Source organism: Microchirus variegatus (genome assembly GCF_963457635.1).
Source record: "Microchirus variegatus genome assembly, chromosome: 17".
Classification (NCBI taxonomy): Eukaryota; Metazoa; Chordata; class Actinopteri; order Pleuronectiformes; family Soleidae; genus Microchirus; species Microchirus variegatus.
This window is the reverse complement of record NC_139818.1, coordinates 22,768,542-22,796,505: the sequence shown is the minus strand read 5'-3', so window position 1 is coordinate 22,796,505 and position 27,964 is coordinate 22,768,542. Positions and strand designations below refer to the sequence as shown.

General features: G+C 43.2%; 1 protein-coding gene across 1 annotated transcript; it reads right to left on the bottom strand.

The window, feature by feature from the left end:
- Nucleotides 1-15: 15 nt before the first annotated feature.
- On the bottom strand, nucleotides 16-24,364 carry slc38a10 (solute carrier family 38 member 10). Its single transcript, XM_083903764.1, has 18 exons — nucleotides 24,328-24,364; nucleotides 23,844-24,111; nucleotides 22,079-22,196; nucleotides 21,708-21,753; nucleotides 21,006-21,099; nucleotides 19,439-19,582; nucleotides 16,151-16,275; nucleotides 11,144-11,246; nucleotides 10,028-10,210; nucleotides 9,323-9,434; nucleotides 8,042-8,148; nucleotides 7,790-7,946; nucleotides 6,244-6,450; nucleotides 4,787-5,149; nucleotides 4,618-4,698; nucleotides 3,790-3,810; nucleotides 3,362-3,502; nucleotides 16-2,728 (listed from the first exon to the last, which is right to left on the bottom strand). The coding sequence occupies exons 2-18, from the start codon at nucleotides 23,940-23,942 to the stop codon at nucleotides 1,437-1,439; spliced, it is 3,393 nt and encodes a 1,130-aa protein (XP_083759890.1). The 5' UTR covers nucleotides 23,943-24,111; nucleotides 24,328-24,364; the 3' UTR covers nucleotides 16-1,436.
- Nucleotides 24,365-27,964: the final 3,600 nt, after the last annotated feature.

Below are 27,964 nucleotides of genomic sequence, written 5' to 3'. Positions count from 1 at the left end.
GTGGCTGCGTTTACATCTTTCACTTTAATCTCATCACCAGAATGTACCATTGCACATAGAAAAATAGCCTCTTGTACAAAGCGACGGTCCGACCGAGGGGAACATTACAAACATATACGTCACACAATGTACAAATCTTATACATATATATATAGTTCAACAATCTGACTGTACCGTTTACAGTTAAAGAGGTCGTGTGCAAGAGAAAGCGAGAAGGAAACAACTGCCACATTTTTGTTCTGCTGCATCACATGGACTTTAAGGCACTAAGAAACTACTTCATGGTCCACAGTTTGGAAAAAAAAGCTGAATAAGGCTTCTCTGTTGACCGTGTCGCTCCAGCGTGAGGTTAAATAAGGTGACTTTCATTTTGAAAAAGTGAAGTAAAAACACAAGGTCCTGAATCCACAGTTAAAGCGCGACAGATTTACAATATTTACACCTCTGAGAAATGAGTAAAAAATGCCACACGACGAAGCACGGACGCGGTGGAGGAGGACGGTCTCTACAAAATACATTTAAATGACCCACAAACGAACATACACAACTAGAGCTGAAACGATGAATCGATCATTAATCCATTACTATATTAATCGTCAACTATTGTGATAATCGATAATCGGTTTGAAACTTTTTTCATGATTAAAACAAGATTTCTGATTGTTTTAGCTTCTTAAATGTGAATATTTTCTTGGTTTCTTTGCTCCACATAAACAAAGAAATCATTAAAACTGAATCATTTTGGTTTGTGAACAAAATAAGACATTCGAGAACATCATAATTTCCAGCTTTGACAAACACTGACCAACGTTTTTTTAACATTTTCAGGACCAAACGATTCATCGATTAATCGACAAAATAATCGACAGATTAATCGATTATGAAAATAATCGTTAGTTGCAGCTCTATACACAAATATATATGCTTTTTTTTCTCTCCACAACATTCCACATACATGGAACGTTGTACGCTTTCCACTTTTATTTGTAACATCAGTAAAACACTTTCCTGAGGAGTTCATGGTCTCTCAATCACTAGTTCCTGCTCTTCTTCAATAGAACATTTTTGAAATGATCTTCCTATTTGGAGGAAACCTGTTGATAAATGTGAGCGGACACTAGTGTGATTGACAGCTGGTATCAAATCGCAAACCCACGACTACTTCCACTTTTTTTCTTCATATATATATATGGTCTATGGTATTTGCATAGATTTATATACAATTCTCTGCCACACAACAAAAATAAGTTAATATTTACACTTTCATAAAGACTTTGGTTATTTCTAGAGCACACAGTTTCAGGTGAAGAGAAACTGTTTCAAAAAGAATGTAAGGCAACGTTATTCTCATGTTCCACGGTGAAGGAACGTCCTGCAGGTTCTTTTTTTGTTGTTGTTTTGTTTTAGATGTAACCATTAAACGAATAGAGTCTGTGTTATTCCGCTGCCTCGTCCTCTGAGGCCTGTTTAATCTGCCGTGAGTGCACCATGGCCCCGGCCAGCAGCCGCTCCTCCAGGGCAACGTGCAGGTTGGAGCCCCCCAGCTCCAGCAGGGGCTCCAGGCCGTGAACCCCCCTGGACCCCACGGCCTCCTCCGGGGGCCCTCCGGCCTCTTTAGGTCCCAGCGCCCTGCGCCTCCTCCTCAGATCCGTGTCTCCCTGGTCCCTGACCTTCTCGTGGGAGCCCTGAGGGCTCATCCCGGCTCTGACAGCTCCGTCTTCAGCGCCTTCTCCAGGGTCCGCGTCGGCAGCAGTGTTCTCTTTGAGGTCTCGTCCGCCGTTCTTCAAAGCCTCGCCGCCGTCTTCTCTCTCTGCGCCCTGCGCCGCTTTCCGGGCCTCTACCACTCGCTTCAGCTCCTCCAGCTTCTCCCGAGCCTCCTCCGCCGCCTGTTGTTTCTCCGCTCTCGCGACTATTTCTTTGTCTATTCTCTCTTTCTCCTGCTTCGCAGACTCTGCTGCAGCTTTCTCTCTTTCTGCCGCCTCTAACTTCTGCGCTCTCTCCTTCTCCAGCCGCGCCTGCACCTCTCTTTCTATCTGTTCTTTCTCTGCTTTCTCCTTCTCCATTTCCTGTGCCTTAGCGACCCTTTCCCTCTCCTCCCTTTCCAGCCTCTCCTTCTCCACCCTCGCCTGCACCTCCTTCTCTATCCTCTCCCTCTCTGCTTTCCCCTTCTCCAGCTCTTGTGCCTTGGCCAGCTTCTCCTTCTCATCTCTTTCCAGGCGCTCTTTCTCCACCATCGCCTTCACCTCTTTCTCGATCCTCTCCTTCTCCTCGACCTCGCTCTCCACCTCGTTTCCCAGCCTTGCCTTGATCTCTTTGTCGATCTTCTCGTTTTCCATTACGAGGCTTTTCTCTTCGCTCTTGAGCTGCTCCACCAGATTGTTTTCAGGCTCCAATCTCATCTTTGCCAGCGGCACTCCCCGCGCTCCCACCTCATTCTGGATGTGAGATTCTCCTTCAGGTGCAACATGGAAATCTTCCTTGTAGGGAGCTGGAGCAGCTACTTTAGCCTCTGCTGCGTTATCTCCAACGGGGGCTTGATTCTGGTCCACAACCACACCACCCTGTGGAGCTCCGGCTCCAGCACCAACACCTGCCCCGACCCCAGCTCCAGCTCCAGCTGCCTCCTTCAGGTCTGAGGCCAGTCCAGACTCTTTGGCCTTTGCTCCTCCACCTTCCATCACCTCCACGGGCTCCTGAACGCCTTTCTCTGCCTCAGCTTCAGCAGCACCTTTAAGAAACAACCACAACATCTACACACTCTGTCTACTTTGAGGGCTTTGATATCGAGAAAGTAGCGCTGGGCACGCTAACGCGTTAGCGGCGGTTAACGGCGTCAACGTTAACCAACAACGCATTTCCATGCGGACGACTGACCGCAAAAAGACACGTGTGACGTCATGTTTACGTGACTCCCGATAGCGCTGCTCTTTTCGTTGAATAAACAGACCACTCTAGTTCGACTGTCGGCACGCTAACGGCACTAAAGAAGCTAACGGAGCTAACTGGTAAACTGTGCCTGGACTCCGGTGCCATGGCCCGTAAACATGACGTCACGCGTTTCTTTTTCTGGTCAGTCGTCGCGGAAACGCGTCGCGCGTTAACGTTAGCGTTAGCGCCGTTAGCGCGACTACAGTCAAACTGGAGCTGTCTGTTTATTTGACACAAAGAGCAGCCTACCTGTGTACTGCGTATGTGTGCCTCTGTTTTTTCAAGTTTAGCCTTACTTTAGACACTCGTTTTCATTATCTTTTCCCGGTCAGTCGTCATGGAAACGTGTCATGCGTTAACTTTAACCCGCCGCTAACGTGTTAACTACTGAACTTACTGGAAAAACATTCTTATATAGTGTAATGTAACGCACCGGCTGGCTGTTTCTGGTGGATCTCCTTGTGTTGCTCCTCGATGACGGCCAGTAGCTTCTCCTGCTGGTCCAGAAGCCTCTTCTGCTGCTCCTGTTGCTCCTTGATCACCTGCAGCAGCACCACGTGGTCGATCTGTCCTTCTGCACGGAACACAAACAACAAACGCTGCATTAAAACCCGAGTCACAGACCGACGCTGAGAGAATTGTGCACTGGGTTAGGGATCTGTGAGAAGCTCGTTTGATGTAGACGATGTAGAGCCGGGATCAATGAACACATACGTGGCTGTTGACGTTAATAAGAAGCGGCAGAAATGAGCATGTTAAGAGGTGAGTGCATTAAAGGGTTTCATGTTTATATGTAAATATAATGGTTGACAGACCAGAGTAGGTCGCGAAGAAGAAGAAAAGCCAAGAGCGAGTTCATACCTGCAACCAACTTTTTTATCACTGTGACAGGAATCCAGCAGAGAGAAAGAAAAAGAAGGGGCAGAAAGAGAGAGAAAGAGGGCAAAAGTAAACAACAAAGAGTCAACAAAAGACAGTTTTTAAGAGTTTCTAACTCCTTCAAACACCTCACAAAGACGATGATAATACAGAGGATAAATAAATCAAAGCCAAGCGAGATGAGGGGGGAAAAAAGAGAGGCAGGAGCAAAAAATAAAAACACATGCAGTAAAATTCTTACATAAAAATAATAATATTGTTTACATAAAAAGCTGTCTGAAAAAACTCAAACAAGCAAATTAAAGAAGCACATCAGGCAAATTAAAGAAGCACATCAGGCATTTTGAAGTAATTGACATGTTGTCCAGCAGAGGGTGCTGTGAGTGCGGCTAGGCCTGCACCCATGCTATCTTTAGACTTCAGAAGAAGTCAACAGTGACGTCGTATTGTTCTAACGACACAAATTGTCCTGTGCGAACAATTGCGTCACCGCATCGTTAGCTTAGCCTCAGCGGCGCTAACAGCCCGCGGTCACGCAAAGATCTGTGCATATCCCGGCAGATACGGGACATTGCATATCGTAAAAGATCGATTTAAGGATTTTATGCCTAAATGTCTATGTGAAAATATAGAGAATCTATTTTTCTTTTACACTCGGCCCTACTTTAAAGTACAAAAGTAGAAATGTGTCTTCTGTGGTGGGACTTCCTGTCAGAGGAACAGTGCATTTCCTGTGCCGTGAACATCCACAAAACTTTTTTCCTAAAGTCTGCAGGTAGAAAAATATTTGCCATCCAAATCTCCTCTTACCCTCCATCTTTTCATCCGCGGTGTCCTTGCTGTCTGCGGCGCCTTCCGCCACAGGACGATGTTCTCCTTCAGGAAGCTGAGCTGAAGAATCACACGCACGCAAAAACAAAATCACAAACTCTGTCTTTCTTTCTACTTTCCATTAAAAACGACAATGACAAACACTCACGTTTCTCCGGAGCCTCTGGAGCTTTGTTCTCCACCTTCACAGCCGCGTCGACATTGTCCACCACAGGAGCCTTCACCGCTTCCTTGGCGTCCTGCTTGTTCTCCGCCTCTGCCGCCGCCGCCGCGTTGTCCACGATCTCATTGGAGTGAACTTCGCCTCCGCCCAAATCCACCTCCTCTTTCCTCACGACGGCGTCCGCTGGCTTCTGTTCGCTTCCCTTCGCGTCGTCCGCCTCCGCGCGCTCCTCGTCTCTGCTGGGTTCCTCGGCTCCTCCCGCGACCTTATTTCTCGTGTCGGTTTTGACCGCGTCGTGAGGGACGGGCGGCTCGTGTCTGTGGGCTTCACCCTCCGGTACGGCCACACCTGAGAAAACACAAAAGAAAACGAAAAACTTGACGTAAAATTCTTCTGTTTTTTTGGTGTCAATCTCAAAGTATGTCATACTTCAAAGGACCAGGATTTGATTACCGATGCATTAAAACATCATTATACATACTTGACTATAGAATGTGTTGAAGTATAGTGATATAACTGGGTTTTTAAAGGGCTTTCCAGGACCAATATCTCTCAAATTCAAGGACTGAATGCGATGACACAGCTAAAGATGGGAGGGCAACTTGTGTAAGAGCGTCTTCGCCCAAGATCGCGTCCACTTTTATTGATTTAAAGCTCGCTCTGCGTCTGTTTTCGGGATCTTGGTCAAAGTCATATTTGTAGTAATAGTAATATTCTTTTGGTGAGACAGAGATCTTGGAATTTTCATTTCCCAGGCATCACGTCGTCATTTGTGCTCTCTGCTTAACTTAACTCGCTCATTGTTCTGCGTGGAACAATGAGCAACACCTGCTAGTAATTATGACTCGACGTTTACTCTCCGTAATCCACGTACACCGAGCAACGCAGGGCATGAAACAGTAGGTGACGTCGTAACAAACAAGGGAGACCTTTACTTAAATATGACCTTCACGTCTTTCTTGCACAAAAATTCAAGCACTTTCTATGACCCGTGTCAATTTAGGACTCGTAGGAGCCCTGTAGAACGTCTTTCTTATTATATATGCATCCCATACTTTGAACTTTGAACCCCAGGACGAGTAGCAGTGCTTTAAGCGCACAGCTAAAGTGGATGCTAATACATAAACGATGTCTGTGTGAACATCTGTGAAGATAGGTCTCGTTTTTTCTCTTGGCTGGTCTGGTCGTTTCTTCACCATTTTAGCCTCTATGGAGGGTTAGGGTTAGCCTAAAGATTAGGGTTAGCCTTGCCCTAACTGAATGCGCTGACACAGTGCTATAAACATCCAAAAAACTTTGAGCCAATTTCAGGGTTAGCCCAACACTAACCTTAACCCTAACCCTAACCCTAACCCTAACCCACCCAATCTCCCCACAACAAGACATTTAACCATCACATTGACTCTGAAGCTGTTTGAGAGTTAAAGTGTCCGCGTCCTCACCGGCATCAGGACGGTCCAGCTGCGCCGCCTCCGCCTCCTCCACCTCCTTCTTCTTCTTCTTCTTCCCGTCCTCAGGCTCCTCCACCGGTCCTTTAATCTGCGGCTCCTCGCCCCGGTTCCTCGCCGCGGCCTGAGCCGCCGCCGCCGCGTCGCCGCCGTTGACGTCAGGCTTCTCCATGTCCACAGACTTCTTGTTTCCGGGATTGCCTGCGTCACCACAAAAAAAAAAACCACACAATCCTGTGACGACACCGCTCATAAAAACGATGGGCCCTTTATCACCAGCCAAACCTGTTCTCCCCGTCAGATTTATACATCTATAAAAACACACCAGGATATATTCCCCCCCAATTCCTTACAGGATTTTTTTTGTTTGCCTTTGTTGTATTTTTTTCCTCCCTCTCCACAGGTTATAAAGCTCAGAAATATGAGACTAAATTAAGAAACCATAAATGTGACATCTCATTTATTCATACGTTTCTTTCCCCTCCTCCTCCTCCTCCTCCTCCCTCTTGTTGGCAAAAGGTAAAACCACTGTATTGTAATGTAGTTTATTTATCGCTATCTTTATTCCCCGTGTTAAGTGGTGTTTATTGTACACATTTATTGTGGGCATTAAAATAAATTAACACCCTTTTGCGTAAGACTGTTACTCTCGGCTGTAATTGATTTTCTGGGGCTGCTCATTTCTCACGCGTACGATCCACCAGGGGGCAGCAAACACTGCAAATAGCAACACAGTATAGACGCAGTATAATGAATGAGAGAGAGTGGTATTAAAATTCAAATAAAGGATTTTTTGACTCAATTAAACCAAACTAAAGGCAGGAATTTAAGTTAAAAAAAAAAGCCGGGTTCTGTCTGTGCACTCTCTGCCCTCCCCAACCCTTTCCTCACATCACACTTTCCTTTTATGCAGCCAGAGCTCGCAGGCATTTTATCGCTGCCAAGGGAGATACGGGAGGAGACGAGGGTGGAGGAGGAGGAGGAGGAGGAGGAGGAGGAGGAGGAGGTGTGGAAGGGGAGGGGAGGAGGGCGGCAGCAGCGAAATGAACTGAGGGAGAAGAGTGGGGAGAGGAGAAATTGCTGGAGTTTGAAGGGCATCACTCTTGCTCCATCAATGTCGAGCACACGGCGCTGCACTCAGATATTATCAAGAGGTTATCTCTCTGCCCTGCCTGTCTGTCTGTAACCCTGTCTGTCTCCATCTTTTGTTCTCACACAGATGAAAGAAAGCCTTTCTTTTCCTGTGGCTTTGTGCTGCCTTTCCCCCCCCCCCCCCCCCCGTTTCTCTTGTGTTGATGATGCATTTTGTATGAAATAATTACCGCAGTCCAATTTCTTCGAGGAGGAAACCGCGGCTTCAGCCGACTGAGCTAAAATGTTTCAACGGCTCATTTAGTGAAGCACTTTTCATCGACGGCGCGAGTTAACTTTACTCGCTCATTGTTCTGCACGGAATCTCACGTCAATGGCGGGGATACAAATGCTAGTAATTAGGACTCTGCACTTTTTCCGCGTATGTAGATACGCGATTCTTTTTTACCGTGCGGGTCGTGGAGGTCCGGGAGCGGCACGTTGTTGTTCTTGTTGGCAGGCGTCGGTGCCAGGGCCGGGGTTTTGACGGCGGGGCTGCTCGCCGATATCGAGAGAGTGGTGAAGGTGCTGATGATGAGGATGCCCAGACCCACGCAGAGCACCAGCTACAGGACACAGACAGAATAAACCTCGTCATTTAGTCTTTTAATTCACCGAAAACGTAGGGTTAGAAAAGTGCAGAGTGTGGGGGGGTCGTCACCTGAGCGACGAAGCTGTTCTTCTGGATTTTCCTGAAGATGAGGGCGGGGCATATGAAGCAGATGAGACTGCCCATGGTGGCTCCAGTCAGACCCAAGATGGTTTCCACTGAAGGAGAGATCAGGGCAAGATAAACACAGTGATTATTATATGGCTCTACAGATCGTGATTCCGCTCACAATCGACTACTCTTTTAAATATTGAGATTTTCGACATTTCCTTTGCTAAATGTCAGAAAACTCAGAATTCTAACTTTTTTTCTCAGAAATTCTGACTTTTTTTTCTCAGAAATGTTAACTTTAAACTCAGAATTCTGACTTCACGCTCAGAAATAGTCATAAATATTTAGCATTTCCTTTGCTAAATGTCAGAAAACTCTTTATTCTTTATTCTCAGAAATTCTGACTTTATTCTCAGAAATTCTGACTTTAAACTCAGAAATTCTGACTTTAAACTCAGAAATTCTGACTCAGAAATCTGACTTTACTCTCAGAAATAGTGAAAGTTCTGTACAAACTAAGCATCCTTTGAGTTTTGATGCCAACCGAAGTTCCACACAGCTTCATGAACACACTTGGAAGGGGAACTTCACCAACAATTACAGTAATCCACGGGGCAAAACACGTCAGTTTCCCTTCACACGGCCACTTCCTAACTGCCTCTGTCGTTTATGACCCGGCAGCTGCCCAGAAAACCAGGAAGCCTGGCAGCAGAAGCCCTGGCCCTCACCCCCGGTCTCTGTGGGGCCTCCGTTGGCTCTGCGTTGGGCCTGGAAACCTCATCGTTCATCCAGTGGACGGACGCCGTATTGTCCGCCTCAGATTTAGTGTCCACCCCCCCCCCACCCTCCCCTCTGCAGGGTCCTTAGCTCCCGTCTCCTCAGTCTGTTTAGTCCGATTATCCGTCCAAACTCGCTCACACACACATGTTCACGGTTAGATCTCCATCCAGAAAGAGTCCAGAATTAGAGACAGTGTGGTGTGTGTGTGTGTACATGTGTTTTGCGAGTGTGTGTGTGTGTGAGTGCTAGAATAATAGCCCTATCTTCCCGTCGGCCCCCGTCTCGCGGGAGATAAAAGTTAGGGCCCTGATTTAAGGACTGTGTTAGAGTGTGACAGTCACTGACTCGTAAAGTCACATTCAAACACGTCGTAAAAAAAAAAAAAACGCAGCGGCTCCGCCCACAGAGAGGAAAACGCATGCACCTTAAAGACCCAACACACACATACATGTGGCACTTTTAATTCAGTGTGTGTGTAGAGAGAGAGAGGGGAGGACGTACCGTTGGGAATGAGGATGCCTCCCAGCATGGTTCCAAACACGATGCAGAGGGTGATCATCTTGAAGCGCAGAGGAGGCATGTATCCCCCGGCAGCAAACGTCCCATCCTTCTGCTGCGAGGACGACGGAAGCACAAGAGAAAGAGAAAAGAAGGAAAATTCAAGCAACGTGTGTGTGTGTGTGTGTGTGTGTGTGTACATGAAATGATTCCCCCTCCCTCCCTTTTTTCCCAGCATCTTACTCTACTTAGAGCACATCAGTGCGACGGAGAATTATCTAAATGAAAAGAGACAGTCAGACGAGTTAATGTGCCCCGCGTTCACATCTGGACGCGATCAAAAAAACTCGGATAAACGAAGACGTTTCTGTCTTTTTTTTACGACTGTCAAACACACACTACTGCAACCACGGGAACGACTCCGCCGCCCGCCATTTCAACAATAACGAGCGCAGGATTAAAAGATTACGGCTACTTTAAAAGTCGGAGCGATTTTCTGAGCTTCTTCCTTCCGCTGCTAAATAGGTGGCAGTTTCTGACTCAAAACAAAATGTCACCAAGTCACTTTAAGTGAACTAAAAACTTAATTTCAACACCTTTTCACTCATACAAAATCAAAATATATGAATAAAAACCACATGACGTCATTAAAAAACCTCAAATGTTCCACCTTAATCCCAATGTACAGGGTCTAGTATTGGAGCTGACCTGCTGCTCAAAGAGCATGGTGTTGATGGCCTGGCGACAAGGCAGGATCATCATGGGGAATCCCACGGCCACGGACATCATGAAGCCCACGCGGATCATCTCCGTCACCAGGTTGGACGGGAAGTTCATGAGCACGTTGCCCGCGATGTCGTCCGTGAAGCTGACGTAGCCGAAGAAGCCGACCTTGGTTTAGAGAAGTGAGGACGAACATGAACCTGGTTTAGTTTCCTCTTTTTCTTCGATATAAGAAAATGTGTGGTGTAATGGAAAGTGGAGGTAGAAGGATTATTCTGATGGATTATAATTGAAGGTACAACGTGTTAGGGCCATGACGAGATTAAACTCAAACTTTCGAGAATTCAACTAGAATATCATGTTGGGATCCAAGTCCACATTCCGAGATTAAACTGGACATTTTCCAGAATAATGTTGGAATATAATGACATGTCGAGATTAAACTTGAAATTTTCTAGGATACAGTTACTTGGATTAGATTAAATTTGACATTTTCCAGAATAAAGTTAATTGGAATAGATTGAACTTGAAATTTTCCAGAATAAAGTTGGAGTATCATGATACGTCAAGATTACATTTTCCAGAATAAAGTTACTTGTAATACATTAAACTTGACATTTTCCAGAATAAGGTTGAAATATCATGATACGTCAAGATTAAAGTTACTTGTAATACATGAAACTTGACATTTTCCAGAGTAAAGTTACCTGGAATAGATTAAACTTGACATTTTCCAGGATAATGTTACCTGGAATAGAGTAAACTTGACATTTTCCAGAATAATGTTACCTGGAATAGATTAAACTGGACATTTTCCAGAATAATGTTACCTGGAATAGATTAAACTTGACATTTTCCAGAATAATGTTACCTGGAATAGATTAAACTTGACATTTTCCAGGATAAAGTTACCTGTAGTAGATTACACTTGAAATTTTCCAGAATAAAATGACTTGGAAATGAAATGTCGAGATTAAACTTGACATTTTCCAGAATAAAGTTAATTGGAATGGATTAAGCTTGAAAGGTTCCAGAATAAAGCAACATGGAATAGACTGAACTATTCTGAATGGAGGAAACACCGGTGACGTCTTGACTCACTGTGATGTAGAAGATGGTGACGACGTTGAGGGCCGACGTGAAGATGGTGCTCATGCGTTTGACGGACGGCTCGTCCAGGCTGTCGTAGGTCGGCAGCACCTGCCTGTGAGACACCAGCAGCTCAAACAACAACACAAACAAACAAACAAACAAACAAACATAATACATGCCACACTGGTGCATTCATGCGTCGTCTGAAATTATCTGTGCATTTACATTTTTAGAGGCTCAAATCTAGTCGGGCTCCTGTAAATGTAGCATGACTCGACAGAAATTGCGTGGCAACAGCTGCTCAGTCATGGTCTACGACGCTACCTCAGGACGGAAAAAGACACAAAAAGCCCTCCATTAACGAGCAGCCATATGGGAGCCCATTTGTGCCACTCAATAATCAAATGATGCATCACTGTCCTCGTGTCCTTGTCAGCCTCGTCCTCCTTTAAATAAGCCATTACTTCATGTTTTCTCTTCTTTTCTGGAGCTCGTTAACAGTTTTGTTCTTTTTAACAACGCGAGTCAGTCGTCGGTGACGTTTTCACGTTTTCAACAGTCTGACTTATTTATGCTCGCAAGGACATCTGCGACTTATGTAAATGTACGATGAAAGTCAATCGCACCGATTAAAACACACTTTTGATCAATAACTAGTCCCTTTTTCTTTTAAAAAATGGGCTCCAAAACCTTCTCAAAAGTAAACAACTGACAAACACATGAATGCAGCAACGTGTTAAAATTAATTAATTAATGGTATTAATTAATTAATTAATTAATTAATTAATTAATTAAATAAATAATTAATTAGGTAAGTAAATAAATAAATAATTAATTAATTAATTAATTAACTAGATAATTAAATAAATAAAAATCATAAAAGATTTTTTGGAAAGTGACAGAAGTGACGTCATGTAGGACTGAACAATTCATCCCTGTTTCAAATCAAACATCGCAATTTGGCAACCACAATAATCCCATAGCACATATTTTGATGTTTAAATTAAGAGAAAACAATACGTTCTGACAATTGCTACAGGTTATAGATTAGTTAAAGGCCCAGTTTGTAGAATTTAGGGGAATCTATCAACAGAAATTCTCCTTTTAAATTAAAAAAAAAAAAAAAATCAGGTTTTCAGTCGATTGATGAACAAAACGGGCCTTTAATTTAGACCCTGCTAACTGCTAACTCGGGCGAGTGTTCGGGTCGATAACGAAAACCGATATTGATTTATGTTTGCGTTTATCCCTGCGCTCAACTTTAGCCTCATCTGTAGTGAAATTAACACAATATTTTTCATACTCATGTCCTAACAGATCGTGAAATATTAATTAAACGTAAACAAAGAATAGCTGTAGAGGGCGCTAGCATGGAAACAGGGAGGTAGCAGCCTCTTTAGGCTCTTTAATACATTTTAAAGCAAATACGATGCTGATAATATCGTACGTGGGGATACTGGTCAAAATCTCTGGCTCTAATATTGGACATATACAAATATATACATGATTTACAGTGCACAGGGTTAGCATTTTAGCATGTTTGTGCTGTTTATTACTTATATTTAGGGGAGAACAATATTTGTGACACAGTTGGGAGAATTGTGTCTTTGAAATGACTCGTTCATACGTTCATAAATGGTCTAAAATGACTCAATCTGACTAATATCGGCATCGGAATCAGACACGAATCAAGACTCAAAAAAAATGATAATGTGTGACAGTAGTGAAAGTGAGTTTGTCATAAGAAAAGTGCGGCAACGAGAAGAAAACTGTCGACACATTAACCTGTGAATTTACAGACTTTATATATCTGTGTGTGTGTGTGTGTGTGGCAGGTTTTAAAGCATTATAAAGTCTCCTGACAGACTCTTAGTGCTCGCCTCCTCTCGCTCTCTTATTTATAAGTGAAACAAAGAGAGAAGAGATGAGGAAGAGAAACGCCACCGTAACTTTCTCTGCCTCTGTCACACTCTCTGGTTTTTATGAGCGAGCGCTGTCCCGTTGGTGATATTCCTTAATGCTCGTTTAATCCGCGAAACCGCTAAATCTCTCCCGAGCCAAGGTTAAATAAAAAACGGCATATTGTGAGCGGGGAGGCCAACGGTCACGCGACAGTCCAGACTCTGAGGCTAATGTGTTTTTATTTCGCTTTGAACGGGAGCAACTATGACAAGAGGCGCTCTTTAAAGTGAGTGCGTGCCGCAGATAATGTCGTTAACTTGGCGGCTGAAAGCGCGCCGACGCTAGCGTCACAGAGGGACATTTTACGTCGCACATGTTTGTCTTATGTCCTCTCCTATTATGAGCTAACTGCTCCTGCTATATTCAAACGCGTGGGCCAAACGCGACAGCGGGGGGGGGGGGGAGGGGGCGCCGGCTCCCTCCCATCCCCCCGTGATAATGGCCGTGTTAAGTAATGTTTTAACTGAAAGTAAACACATTTCATGAATGTAATAAAGAACAAAAAAAAAAAATCCAATGTGCTGAGAGCTGTTTAATCAGCGCCGTGAATACATCAGTGTGTGTGTGTGTGTGTGTGTGTCTCTGTGAGATGGCGCCGGTCCAATGTGTTGATTAGTGGTTTGGCTTGAGCCGCCTGACGGAGCGCTCGCCTCGCTCGGCCCGACCGCAGGCCAAGAAATCACACTGCCAAATATCACTCGGCAGCGCTGGTGGGAACCAGCACACAACACACACACACACACACACACACACACACACACAGACACACACTTTTCCTTCTTCTTCTTCTAACGCACAAACACCTCACTCACTAATGAAAACCTCCGACGTACTATAATGTCGGCTCTGTAGTTTACATTCATTAAAGTCTCGTTTTTCTGTCGCCCCAATCCTGACGCTTCCTTCACTCGCTCGCTCACTCACGCACACAAACAAACAAAAAAACTACGCAAACCACTAACATCACCCAAACACCTGGCCCCTAACGACCTCACCATAGCTCCACCCACTTGCGTCCTCATTCCCCAGCACTAAGGCTACATCCACACTCTCCCCATGATCACTTGAAAACGCTGAAATTCCGCCGTCGTCCACGCTAGCTTTTGGTACGGACATTACGCAAAACTTCCTCCAGAGGGCGCTGCCAAGTTGCAGACGTCAACGACGACCGTTGAAGAGGCTATTTTAATGTGCTCGATACGAAACTAGTACGATTAATATACGAAACTTGACTCCATTTTTAAATGCCTGCACGTGCTCTTCTTCGTCTGTTAACGCCTACTATACTGCCCCCAGGATTTCCGATGGTATTGCACCGATCCGTCCGTAAACGTAAGCTCTGCTGCGACACGCACAATGACGTACGAAATGAACGCAAAGTACGGGTACGAATGGGCCTTTAAGGACGATCATACAGTTCCCCACATTCATTTCTTTAAAGTGAGTGCGTGCTGCAGATAATATCGTTAACTTGGCGGCCGACGCTAGCATCACAGAGGGACATTTTACGTCGCACATGTTTGTCTTATGTCCTCTCCTATTATGAGCTAACTGCTCCTCGCAAAATTGAAACGCGTGGGCCAAACGCGACACCTACTATACTGCCCCCAGGATTTCCGATGGTATTGCACCGATCCGTCCGTAAACGTAAGCTCTGCTGCGACACGCACAATGACGTACGAAATGAACGCAAAGTACGGGTATGAATGGGCCTTTAAGGACGATCATACAGTTCCCCACATTCATTTTCTGACAGCCACAACTTGACAAACAGTTAATGGCGGGTTCCAATTTCCATGTTCCTAGTTGGAAGTTTCAAGTGGAACGCGCGAGGAAAGTCGGAGAACCCACTCAAACCCCGATATTGGATTCTAAAATGGGTGCCACTTGAGTCAATACACTCTGTTAATTTTTTTTAACGGTTATTTGCACTTCTACCATATTAAGTTAACACATAGCACTGTTGCTACGTTGTGTGTGTACGCAAAATTATCGTCGTTATCGACTAGTATAAACACGTAAGCGTCCTTGAGGTGATGTCGCACACAGTTCCGATCGTTTAATGGGAACAAAAAGCTACAACACTTACAGAGGAGCGAATCAACTTCCTGTTTACCAGATATAACTATCTTTGAAGTATTACGGGTACGCAGTTTAGGTACTTTTGAAAACACGGTCGTATGGATGTAGCCTTAGACGAGACTTCGTACACTCAGACTCGCTGTAATCCCAAACACTTCACACACACGCAGAGGACGAGACAAAAGAGGCAGTGACAAACATGCAGATGGATGAAGATGAAGGAAGTAAACAAATATGACGACGAGCTAGTGTTAGGGGGCGGCTGTTGCTCGGGGGGCCGGGGGGGTAAAGTGGGTCGTCCACTCATCGGACGCTGCATTTAATTCGACCTACACATTTGCTTTTACAGATTTGGGAGATATTTTTTTAAGACTACAGTCTAACATCGAAGGACATCGATTCAAAGAGTTTATAGTCTCACAGTACGATTCTGAGACGACAATTTACAAGAATATAACTAGATTTTTTGTGAGAAGTACATTCTCCAGAGTGAAAGACTGACTTAATGTACTGAAATGTTGACGTGTTAAAGCCATCCTGTACATTTTAGTAAAGTGTAATGTTACAAATCAGAAAAGTTGAATGAAATAAACGAAAAAACAAGTATGTAATGAATCTGTCTGGACTGCCTTTTGGAGAAGCACAACGTTACACAACTGAATGTTATTGATTTTTCAATTAAGGTTTTAAAATAGAATCAGCAGTAGCAGTACGGTCAAAAGAGGTCAGTCCGAAATAAGCTAAACACCTCATTTCCACCACAAATCAGTGAGTCTCTCTTCGGCCCGTGGCCTAGAGGAGCGACACGAGCAGAGTCTGCATGCAGAAATTAAGCATTCAATCCACTCTGTTTCAGATTATTGCGATTACTGCCATCATTAGTCAATTTATGGTCTGAGATTTTGGTTTCATTCCATGATCCTGTGCAGGCGGGCGGGGGCGGGTGGGTGGGCGGGGTTACGGAGTACTTACGACTGACAGGCGAAGGCCATCCCACAGATTGGGATACAGCGAAACACGCCCTCCAAGCGAACCACATAGACTTGCCCTAGCCACAAACCGCTGCGCAGCCCATGTTTGAACGAGGACAGCACCATCTACAGGGAAGGAGGGGGGGAAGGGGGGGTGACGGTGGGTTACAGCCCGAACCATATACAGACAAGAGCAGGAAGAAGAGGAGGAGGAGGAGGAGGAGGAGGACGGGGAGGAGGAGGAGGAGGGCTGCAACCCAAGCTGACGTCTCATGGACAGATAATAATAATAATAATAGAAAATAAAGTAATGAACGAGGAGAGAAGAGAAAGTGAAGAGGAAAAGATTTGGCAGGAAATCCCATACTGAACTTTAAAAAAAAACCTGTCGCAGCTTCACAAGATGGAGGTGATGAATGACGGTGAAAGTGTCGATTTGAACACAAACAAAAACAAAAACAAAAACACGACGCCACTCGACAGGTTTTTGATCAGCATGTATTTCCTGCCTCTCGCTATAAGCTGAAATGACACTCGACAACAGTTTTCCCCCGAGCCGTCCTCTGCCTCAAAACCACCAACACCACACACACACACGCACACACACGAACACACACACACACACACGACTCAGATCAAACCCGAGTTAAAAGGTGAACAAAAATGGGGGTGATTGATAAGAATGGGGTGGAAGGTAACAGGTGACGTGGTCAGGGGGAGGACTTCAGGAGCATGAAGTTGCAAGGGCTTCTTCCCTTCCCCCCTCCCCCACACTGGGGTGTGGTTTACTTACGGGTGACAGCAGAAGGTTGTGGCGATAATGGGCAGGCACTGAATGACGCCCTTGAGGCGCCACAGGTGAACGCGCTCCATCCAGGAGCCCGAGATTATGCCGTAGCGCAGAGATGACAACACTATCTACATAGCCAGCAGCAGCAGCAGCAGCAGGAGGAGGAGGAGGAGGATCATCAGCGTGAGAGAGAGAGAGAGAGGAGAGGGGGGGGAGGTAAGGAGGAAGTGAACGGGGAGTGAGGAGGAAGAGGAGGGCACAGAGGAAGATGAAGGAGATAGCGATGCGATAAAGGAGAGAAATGAAGGGTAGGATGAAAGGAAGGGGGGAGGGAAGGAGATTATTACATCACTGTTAGAGGGTTAGGGGTCTGGACCGGACCAGGCTCGGACCGGGGGCCTGGTTCAACAACCAGACGCACACACGCACACACACACACACACACCACTCTGATCCAGGTTCCTGTCACGCCACGGCACTGAACATCACAACACATCACAAACAACAACAGTGAAAACAGCAGTTTGACGACTGTGGAAGCAAAACTGGAGCTCGGTTAAATCACATACTGAGGGATGCACGATATCATCAGTGCGATATCGGTATCGACCGATACTGGCTTCGGATCGTTTGATCGGATATAGGCAAAAACTTAAAAACTTATTTTCTTCTGAATGTTTATTTCCCTCAAATAAACAGATGTACATCTACACCTGCTGTGGCATGAGTTTCGACAATTATGACGTTAATGACCTCTGAACTCACCAAATATTGGCCAATCAGATCGATATCCAATATCGGGCATCCCTCATATGTACACACTCATAAATACATAAAGAGTAAATGAGGAGAACCACATGAGGCAGAAAAAAGGCTGCTGAGAGCATTTTAACGTCAATATCTTTGAAATTAGGCTGAAATTTGAGTCAAACTGTACTTTTTAAGCTATTTTAATGCAGAAATGTAACAAATAGTATAATCTGTAAGGGTATAATCAGATAGATGATGCCCCAGTTCTTGCTCACAACTTTTACTTTTAATCTGGCGTACAACAATCTACGGTTAGTAGGAAGATAATAATGTTTAAATCTGGATAAAAACTAAATAGTGTTCTACTTGAACATTACTGACTGTAGAAGGAATAAAATCCAAATATTAAAGATAATTATTCATGATTAAAATCAAGCTACAGGGCTAAAAATGCTGTTCATGTAACGGCAACTAATGTCTATCTTTGCTGTGCAAACACGACGATACTCAGCGTTGATGTCATTGGTCCAAAATGACTGGATTAGATGTCAGAAAAAAAGACAAAAGTTAACACTTTAAACCTTTAATATTCCATAAATGCTCCACCTAGCACATGCACCACAAACGAGGGGAAAAGTTGAAATCAAAAGCAGCAGGAGCATTTAATCTGAGTCAGGTTGTGGCCTGTTCATTCTTTCCTTTATTGGAGTGGACTTTATTGGATTTGCTGCACAGCTGGAGCTTATGGCATCGGCACAACTGTGTTTCCAACAGCTGAGTCGTGTAAAGGAGGTAAAGAATAACTGTATTAGACTCATCAGTAGATGGAAATGTGATGTTGACTTAAGATAACGCCAAGTTTTTTTTTTGTATGAAATGAGCAAATAGAGAGAAAAATCTGTGGAGAATTCCCCACAGACGCAAAGGTTTTTTGTGTGTTTAGTGCCGTTGACCATCTGGCCACCATTTACTTTGCACTTACAGGTGCTTAAAATGTCTCGAGTGGCCAATTTCCATGTGACATCTCCTTCCCAAGGGGGAAAAAGCCTTTGTTTCAGCCTTTAATAAAGAAGGAGCCGAGCAGCAACAGCTTTTTTTGTCTGCCTGATGTGATTCAGTGAGGATTTACTCTTTAAAAAAAGAAGAAGAAGAAGGAAAAGAAGGAAGAAGAGGAGGAGGAGGAGCAAGACAGTATCATGTTGGAGGAGTCAATACAGAATAAAACAACACTATTTAATTAATTTAGGGCTGCAACTGATGATTATTTTCATAATCGATCAATTATGAACTTGTTTTTGAATGACTTATTTGTTAAAAGGAGCAAATAAACCAGAAAATATTCACATTTAAGACTCTGCAAAAGTCAGAGATCTTGTTTTAATCATTTGAAAAACACTCAAAACTATCGAAATAGTTGGCGATTAACAGAGTTTTCAATAAGTAACCAATTAAGAGATTAACCGTTGCAGCACTACATTAATCCACACGATATTCAGAAGGTAGAAAACAATATTCAGTTGTCTGATATACTCAAAACTAAACTAGATTCTGTCTTAACTGTGTGTAAAGAAAAACTGTGAGTTATTAACATTGTAAAGAGAGATTAGTTATGTATCTATATCAATTACTTTACACAACACGGACTACATTAACTGTAGACCCATTTTCCAAACGTTAAAGCTCTGTTTGCCAAGACAGAAAATGTCTGCTATGCTCTGGGTGCGGCTGTCGGCTGTCGACGTGACTCACCGTGAACATGAAGAGGGTGTAGAACATGAGCGCCATGGCGGAGAAGGACTGCAGCGACGACATCATGTTCCTCTGCAGACTCAGCGGGAGCACGATGAAGAGGGAGACGGCGATGAGCAGCACCACGCGGAAACTGAACGTCACCTATACGGAGGAGAGAGGGAGATAAAACAACGATGACGTCTCTGAGGCTTCACTTCACCTTTTGTTTCATTGTCGTTTCTAACATTGTTTACTAAATGTTGGAGATTAAAGTACGTTTTCAGGATTGTTAAAGGGATAGTTCGGAATTTTGAACATAAGACCTATTTTCCAACTCAGCCGGTGTGATGGAGACGTCTGGAGACGTTTTCAAGAAATTTAATTCAGTTCTTCTAGTTGCCGAGTTCGCTGGTGCTATGGCTAGCGCAAGTCAATGATACAAGTTAGCATGGCATTAAAAACACTCATAGCGACTCCACAGTGCACCCAAGGCAAATCGATTGTAACGGCAGACTATCGATGTACATATCTGTGTTGATAGAATAATATTTGAAACAAAACTAACGTCGCATCGCATGGATTTTTGAGGGACTACTTTCCCAGCACTATACTTCCGGCAGCGGAATCAGTCCGCCGCTGCCGGAAGTATGTCTCGCTGCTGCTGCTGAGACATAAATCACTCAAATTGCAAGGTTGGTTTTATTTCAAACATTCTATCAACACAGATATGTACATCGATAGTCTGCCGTTACAATCGATTTGCCTCGGGTGCACTGTGGAGTCGGTATGAGTGTTTCTAATGTCATGCTAACTTGTATCATTGACTTGCGCTAGCCATAGCATTAGCGAACTTGGCAACTAGAAGAACTGAATTAAATTTCTTGAAAATGTCTCCAGACGTCTCCATCACACCGGCTGAGTTGGAAAATAGGCCTTATGTCCAAAAATCCGAACTATCACTTTAAGTGTTTTTAACTGTTTCGGCATCGTTCGGTTCGATTTTTGTGCCTCTTCCCATGACCATATGTCACTTTTTCCAGATATTTTGTTTAGTGCTGGGCATGTTAACGGCGTCAACGTTAATGCACGTTGCCGCAAAAGACACGCGTGACGTCATGTTTACGTACCACGACACCGGAGTCCAGGCACCGTTTACCATTTAGCTCCTTTAGCGCCGTTAGCTGCGCCTACAGTCGAACTGGAGGTCTGTTTATTAAAGGAAAAGAGCAGCGCTACAAATAACCAGCGTACCTGTTTTTAAAGATTAGCGTTACTTTAGAGACTCATTTTGCCAATCGGGAGTCACGTAAAAATGACGTCGCGCGACATGACTTCCCGATTTCTGATGTAAATAGAACGTATGTTGTTTTTTTCAGTTTGGACGAGCAGAAACGAAGACCTTTGGAGTATCTTTTCCTCGTGGGTTCTTATCAGCCACACTTTGACTCAGCTGCGAGTGAAAGGCTCCACACAACATTTGCAGAACTTCTCATATACTCGATATACCTTTAAACACTGGGACATGCATGCCGTATGATTTCAGGTGTGTTTAAATTAAATTGTGTAGCCTGAGAAGAGGACAGACCTGTAAACCCAAGAGCTGAGCGAAGAAGTTAGAACCCAAATCGGCGATGACGACGTAGAAGGCGATACACGTGCCCAACATCAGTCCAATCATACTGCAGGGACACAGAGACAGAGGGAAACAGTTATTTTCTCTTAAGATAAGATAAGAAAGGCAAAAACTGTAAAATAAAGTAAAGGTAATAAAAAATAAAATTTGTATTTTTACACCTGTGAAAAGGCATTAAATACAAATATAAAAGATTCAAATAATAGAACACGGAATATTATGTGTATTATAGGCTACACATGAGATTGCACTTAACTGTTGTCAGTGTTTATAATGTAAAATAAACACATTCCTTACAAGCAAGTGTATTTTATTTTACCTTTAAAGATGTATGTGTTAAGTTATATATGTGCACAAACTCCTAATTGTATGTTATATCCATCTTAAAACTAATTTTTCCATCAAATAACGTGGAGAGGATCTTGTGGAATATAAAATATGTGTCTAAAAATTCAGATTCGACAGAATATTAATCATTACCTGAGGAAATAATATCACATATTTGAATCAAAACTTGTTTCCTGGTTTTATTATATTACTTCATCCCATTAAAAATGATTTCCGAGTGTCTAATAAACTGTATATTCGTTACTCTTTGCTCTCTTTACTTGTTTTTCTTGTATTTATAGTGGTGGATAAATAAAGGAGACTTGCCTCGTCTCCACCAGAGTTTTTCCCGCTTTCCCGTAAGCGTGGAAGGCTGCGGAGAAGAAAAACAATAACGTCACTGTGTGAACACCTCAGAGAGAAAACAGGTGGCAGTTTCACAAAAATAATCTTTCTTATCAAGCTTTCCCGACAACACGTGTGTTACTGTACCTGTGTGTGTGTGTGTGTGTGTGTGTGTGTGTGAAGGGTCCAGCAGCTTGGACCTGTAATCTTTACTTCCACGTGTTTGTCAGTGTTATGAGTAATAGTGAGGTGGTTTAAGTTCAAGCTCCTGTAGCCGACATGCTTTTTATCTTTATTGCGACTGCCAAGCACAGACACGTTCCCCTTGCTTTGAGACGACTTTCCGAACTCACCCAGTCCGGCGTACGTCCTGCGCTTGGTGTTGCTGGCCGTGTGAACCAGGAACATGCACGACTTGTGAGTCATCCAGGAGCAGAAGAACAAGAGAATCGTGCCCAGCACTATGCCACACTGTGTGAGAGAGAAAAGACAAAGAACATAATTATGATTCTAATCCTTTGTTTTCATTGTGTAGGCTTCAGTTTTAAGATTACAGGTTGAGCCGAGGTACACTATAGGGACAAAAGTATTAGGCCACACCTAAGTTAAGTAATGAATTCAGGTGTTTCAAATGAGGCTTTGGGCTCGAGCACCTTTGGGGTGAACTCCTTTTTTCACACTTTGCCGACTCATAGGGCCTCCAGGGTCCCAAATATAAATATTAAAATGATTAAAAAGTTGATTTTGCATAATATGTCTCCTTTAAATAAATGGAAATGTTTTACTTGGATTTGCTTGTGTTCACATCGTCTTTTTTCTAACCCTGGAAAACAACTTTAATCTGATTTCATGACGACAAAAACCAAGTTAGAATCACAATGATTTTGAATTGGAAATCGCTTTAACAATGAAAAGTCAAATTATAATCACAATATTCGATCTCGTAATCACAACAATGATATTTCATGATAATATTTCATTTTAAAAGGTGTATGTTTTGATTTGGAACGATGTAACATTCACAACAACATATTTACCCAGCAAAATCAATCTATATCGAACAAAAACAGACAAAATAACTCACAACGTTTGTGTCAAACCAGAGTCTGACACAGTGTGACGTTGACTTAAAGAGAGCATACATGCAAATATTTGCTCACCAAACAAAAGAATGTAAAGTTCATCCTTTAACTTAATAAAAAGCGACAGAGAAAACAGCAGCAACATGGAATGTATGGAATGAAAAATATCGATATTTTCCCTATTTCTTCAAATAATTATTATGATTGTGCTGGGGTGAGATCACTGCTGGCACAAAGAGAAACAACTTTAAGGAAAATGTGACACTCACTCACTTAAGCCTAATTCCCAAAAGGAAGACTATATACTAATTAAATCCCCCAACAGTGTCTCTATTCCTGTAGGAGGAAAGTGCATAATTAAATTAGACAGGGAGGAGACAGTGTGGTGGAAAAACACATATTTGTTTTTCCCTTTATTGAGAATATAGACTGGAAAAAGTTTTTTTTCCCGCCCAAACTGACAAAAATAAGTGACAGTATATAGTCGCCCCATAGCAAGAATGTGCTTCTATATGCTGCCAGTATGAATATATTTAAATGTCTTTTTGTGACTGGGGATGTTATTTTGTTTTTAATAGCTAGAAGGAGATGGTACTAATATAATATATAGTATAGCATGATAAAAAACACCATGTGTTTTTAAATTTAAGAGATGACTTCACAAATAATCTGTGATCTTTTTTGCACATTATTACAATAATGGTAGAGGAAGCAGCCTACCAAGACCCCTCAAACACACTCTCTATCCACTCACTAAATGCTAGTATGCTAGTGTGTTACCACAAATTAGAGTATAAATATATATATTTTGACAAAAAAAAATATTTTAAAAGCATAGTAATTTTTATTCAATGTCTATATTTTCATGCATGTGGACTTATTGGCAGCTAAAGAGGATCCGATTGATCAAGAGTCAACAATAAAGAATGTATGTATTGTTTCAGACCCGGGTCTGTTTGTACATCATGATTATAGGGGGTCTCTGTTTCTGGGGGGAGTGATTTGACCGTTGCACCCGCAGGTGAGGTGGACGCACCTGTTTGAAGCAGAAGGGCATGGTGAGTACACTGACACCCACGATGCTGTTCACCACGTTCATGATGAGTCCAGAGTTGGACGCCGTCATCTTGGACATTAGTCTGGTCCAAACCCGGCGGGATAAAATAAAATAAAACAGTCCAGAGGGAAAGAACGAGCAGCGGTGGTAATAGACTCACTCCGGACCCGGAGGTTAGGCTCGGACTATAATCCGGGTTTGTGTTTTCTCTCCTCTCGCGACCCCGCAAATTCAGTGACGTGGCGCTCTGGAGAAGCACAGAAAGACAACAAAACAACACCGTTTAAACATTTGACTCGCATTTAGCCTGCGTTTGTTTAGCGACACGCGCGCGACACAAAGGGAAACCGCGAACATTAATATTAATTACACAATTAACACAAATTAAATCTCAGTGTGATTAGAATATCTTGTGAAGCTAACATGCTAACATTAACTGTACTGTAGTGGTCTCGTTACTCACCGCTCTCCGCCTCCCCGGATACTATTTTACGTTATCATCGGCGCTTTCTTGACCTTAAACTCGGGTTTTATCGCTGCGGCGTTTCGTCATCGTTTGGATAAGAAAGGACACCAGTTAAATCGAAGGTTGTAATCGAACCGTGTGTGTGTATTTTTTTTTCTAAACGCGTATCCAGGAAGTAGTGATGAAAGACGAGGACGTGACAAAAGAGGAAACTGCCTGTTGCCTTTAATGTTGTAGAAACCCTTGGGCGCCCACTAGTGGTCAAATGGGTTTACTGCCATTCCATACAATTGAAACGTCTCTGTTTTTTCTCTTTTTTTTTACTTTCATACGGCAAATTTTCATAAAGTTGAAAATGTAACATCTTTATTTCGTACACTTTGAAATTATCCTACTTTATTTCTGTTTTTATTGTTGTTGGTATAATTATTTCTGTTCAGTTCTTTTCCTGATTACTTTACTATTGCATTTCAAAGTACTTAATTCACTTACCTTAATGTTATGGCTGTAGTTGAATTTGATTTTGCTTTACATTAAAATATACACGTAAAATTAAATAAAATATATATGTATTTTTAAATAAATATGTTCAGATGTTTATAATCTGAAACACCGGCAGAGTGAGTTGCCAGAAATTTTTTATTAATCTGAAGACTCAAAGAGATTAAATTATGATTATGCCATAAATTATATTTTTTAGTGGCTTTTATGTTGTTTTAGGATCTTTTATACTCATCAATCACCTTGTGACCTTTCAGACTTATCATGTGACCCCTTGGGAATGGAGGCCGATACTCCTGCGTCATATAGGAACCATATGTTTTTGCTTTATTCAAATGCCGAGTTTGCACTTGATCTCATTGTTTTATTGACATTTGTACTTTGCGCTAAATAAGCCGAGCGTTTCTTCCAACCCCTGTCGTGCTCAGTAATCATAACAACACCAGCAGACACGCACGAATCCTGTTTTTCCAGATGCCACACCGGAGATTATTCCCCCCCCCGACCACCAACACCACCCACCGGAAAGGGAAACGGGCAACAGGGGGATGTGAGGGCTAAAGGTGTGAGGCGGAACAAAAAAAAATGTAAAGACTAAAACAGAGACGGGGGCCAGTTGAGGATGACGTACGAGGGTAAAGTTAGACCGAACACCTGAAAGCACTGCGGGCATTATTTCCATTAAGCACAGCGTCAGCCTGCTGCCCTCTCTGATAGATGACTATTGTGTTGTTTGACCAGGAAGGAGAAGACGGACGGACAGAGGGGAGGGAGGGGAGGGGATTGACCTGGGCACTTTCCCCCCACGGACAGAGGATCAGGGATGTGATGAAGCTTTGAAAGGCAGATGTGGGGAATTCTGACCTGAAATAATATATGTGCATGTTTGTTTGTGTGCACACGGGTGGAATTTTTTTTTACAATTTACTCAAAATCACTTTTTTTCCGAAAACACTCTTTTATAGAGTGAAATGTTTTAATAATGATTAACGGGGCCCAAGCACTGAGTTACACCCACCAATGTTGACCTTCAGTAAGAGCGCCACCTACTGCCAACAGGAAGTGATGCGTTTTATTCTTTGATTGAACTGAAGTTTTGTGAGAACACGCGCCCAGACAATGACGACACCATGTTGCGAAAACTGTTGTTGCCATGCCAATGTGACGACTTAAATCTACTGGCTGTTAGCATAGCTGTTAGCCCTAAATATTTGCAGCAAACTTTAACTTTTTATAACTTTACGGCTCTCTCTTTCTTTCTTTTTTTGTTCTTAAATCATTTTAATAGCAGCTTAAAATCATGTTGTGTAGTAACAAGTTTCATCCAGGCACGCTTTATTATTATTATTGTTATTAGTCTTCCTGTTAGCATAGCTGTTAGCCATAAATGTTTTTTATCAAATCATACTTTTTACAACTGGATACTTCTCAATTTTTTTGTTGTTTTCATTTCATCGTCCATCATTTTATTAGCGGCTTAAAATATTGTACCAGTGGGACTGTGTCAAAGACTCTAGTAGTTCACACAATCGAACGTTCATCTTACAGCTGTTAGCATAGCCTTTAGCCATAAATGTTTTAAGCAAACCTCAGACTTTTTTTTTTTTACTTTACAGCTCTCTCTATTTCTTTTTTGTTTAAATTTCTTCTTACGTCAGTTTATTAGGGTCATATGACTCTGCAGTTCACACAAACGCACGCATATATCAACAAACAACATGCAACATGTTTTTGACCAATGAGAATGTGTTTACTCATTTAGTCAAGTGAGTTTGCTGTCAGCATAGCCATTAGCTATACTTGTGTTAAGCTAATGTGACTTTTACAGCTCTCAATTGAGAAAATAAAACATTTTAGCCACATAAAATAATGTGGTGTTTAAGTTGTTTAAGTTTGGCTCCGATTGGTGTCACCGTAAAAAAATGCAAGTCCGAGCAAATGTCTTCTTCGTAGGCGTTTTTAGCGAGTTTATTTCGGTTAAAATTCTGAATTGTAGTATTTTTATCTGCCAGATGAATCAAATTCGTAATTTTAGTGTGACATGCACATCAAATAATGATTGGCGACCTTTGTCTAGCTCCACCCAGTGGCCACAGGAAGCAACAGCAGCTTCCGTTAATCAAAACAACTTCCATCTGTAATTTTAGTCTTTCCTTTTATTAAAAAAAAACAAAACAACAACCTTATTTTGTGACATGTTTTCTATTTCCTACCTTTCATTGTTTGCTATTCTTGTTTTCCTATCCCTTGTGGCGTCTTCCCAGCTCCACCTTTCACATACATGATCTAAATAAGAAAGTTTATTGTCATTGTGTGTGTGTGTGTGTGTGTATGTTTGGAGTGTGTGTGCCTCTGCATATGTGTATGATCAGCGAGGTTAAGACAGGAAAACCCTGGCCATTGTGCACTCGTGACCCCTCAAAATCAATGTGACAGACCGCTTGATTGGCTGGAGGGTCCCGTCTCTCTGCACCTAATCCCTCAAGGTGGACCCTCGGCCTGGCCTGCCGCTCTCCCGCGTGGACGTATCTGTGCGTGTATGTGTGTCTTTCTGCACCTAATCCCTCAAGATGGCCCTAAGACCACGGGACGGGGGTATTAGTGCAGTTACAGGGGGTCAGGCCAGTGTGTGTGTGTGTGTGTGTGTGTGAGCACTCCACAGTAGTCCAATTAAACTGCAGAGTACCTGTGTGTTTCTATGGGACTCACTCATGTGTAGAGGTAGTACTGAGTTTTCTTGTGGGGGGGGGGGGGGGGCGAATTTTTGGTGCAGATTTGGACGGATAACCCAGTTGGGGTGAAATTAGACGCAGGCATCTAGGATTTGACCCCCCCCCCCGGGGGCACCTCGCCGTGACCCCGCAGGTCACCCGGGGGTCACGGGGCACAAAGCAGAGCGCTGACCCCGCACAGGTCAAGCATGCGGGCGGCTGAAAGGACGCCTTTGTCGGGGGGGCCTGGCATGCTCACTATTTCCCATGAGCACCGCGGGGTGGACGGTGTCTGCCCAGGAAACTGGATCGGAGAGTGCGTGCGGAAACCCGTAATTGATTTTTAGTTTTGTATATTTGCCTTCTGATTATGCGAGCGTAAACCCGTAATTGATTTTTAGTTTTGTATATTTGCCTTCTGA

Bases quoted from the DNA above. Each gene is read 5' to 3' on its own strand.
- slc38a10 (XM_083903764.1), bottom strand. From the start codon at position 23,942: ATGTCCAAGATGACGGCGTCCAACTCTGGACTCATCATGAACGTGGTG. The intron at 9,435-10,027 runs GTCAGCTCCAAT...TCGTCCTCGCAG, and splicing joins CCATGCTCTTTGAGCAGCAG to CAGAAGGATGGGACGTTTGC. The intron at 2,729-3,361 runs GTGCGTTACATT...TGTTTCTTAAAG, and splicing joins CCACCAGAAACAGCCAGCCG to GTGCTGCTGAAGCTGAGGCA.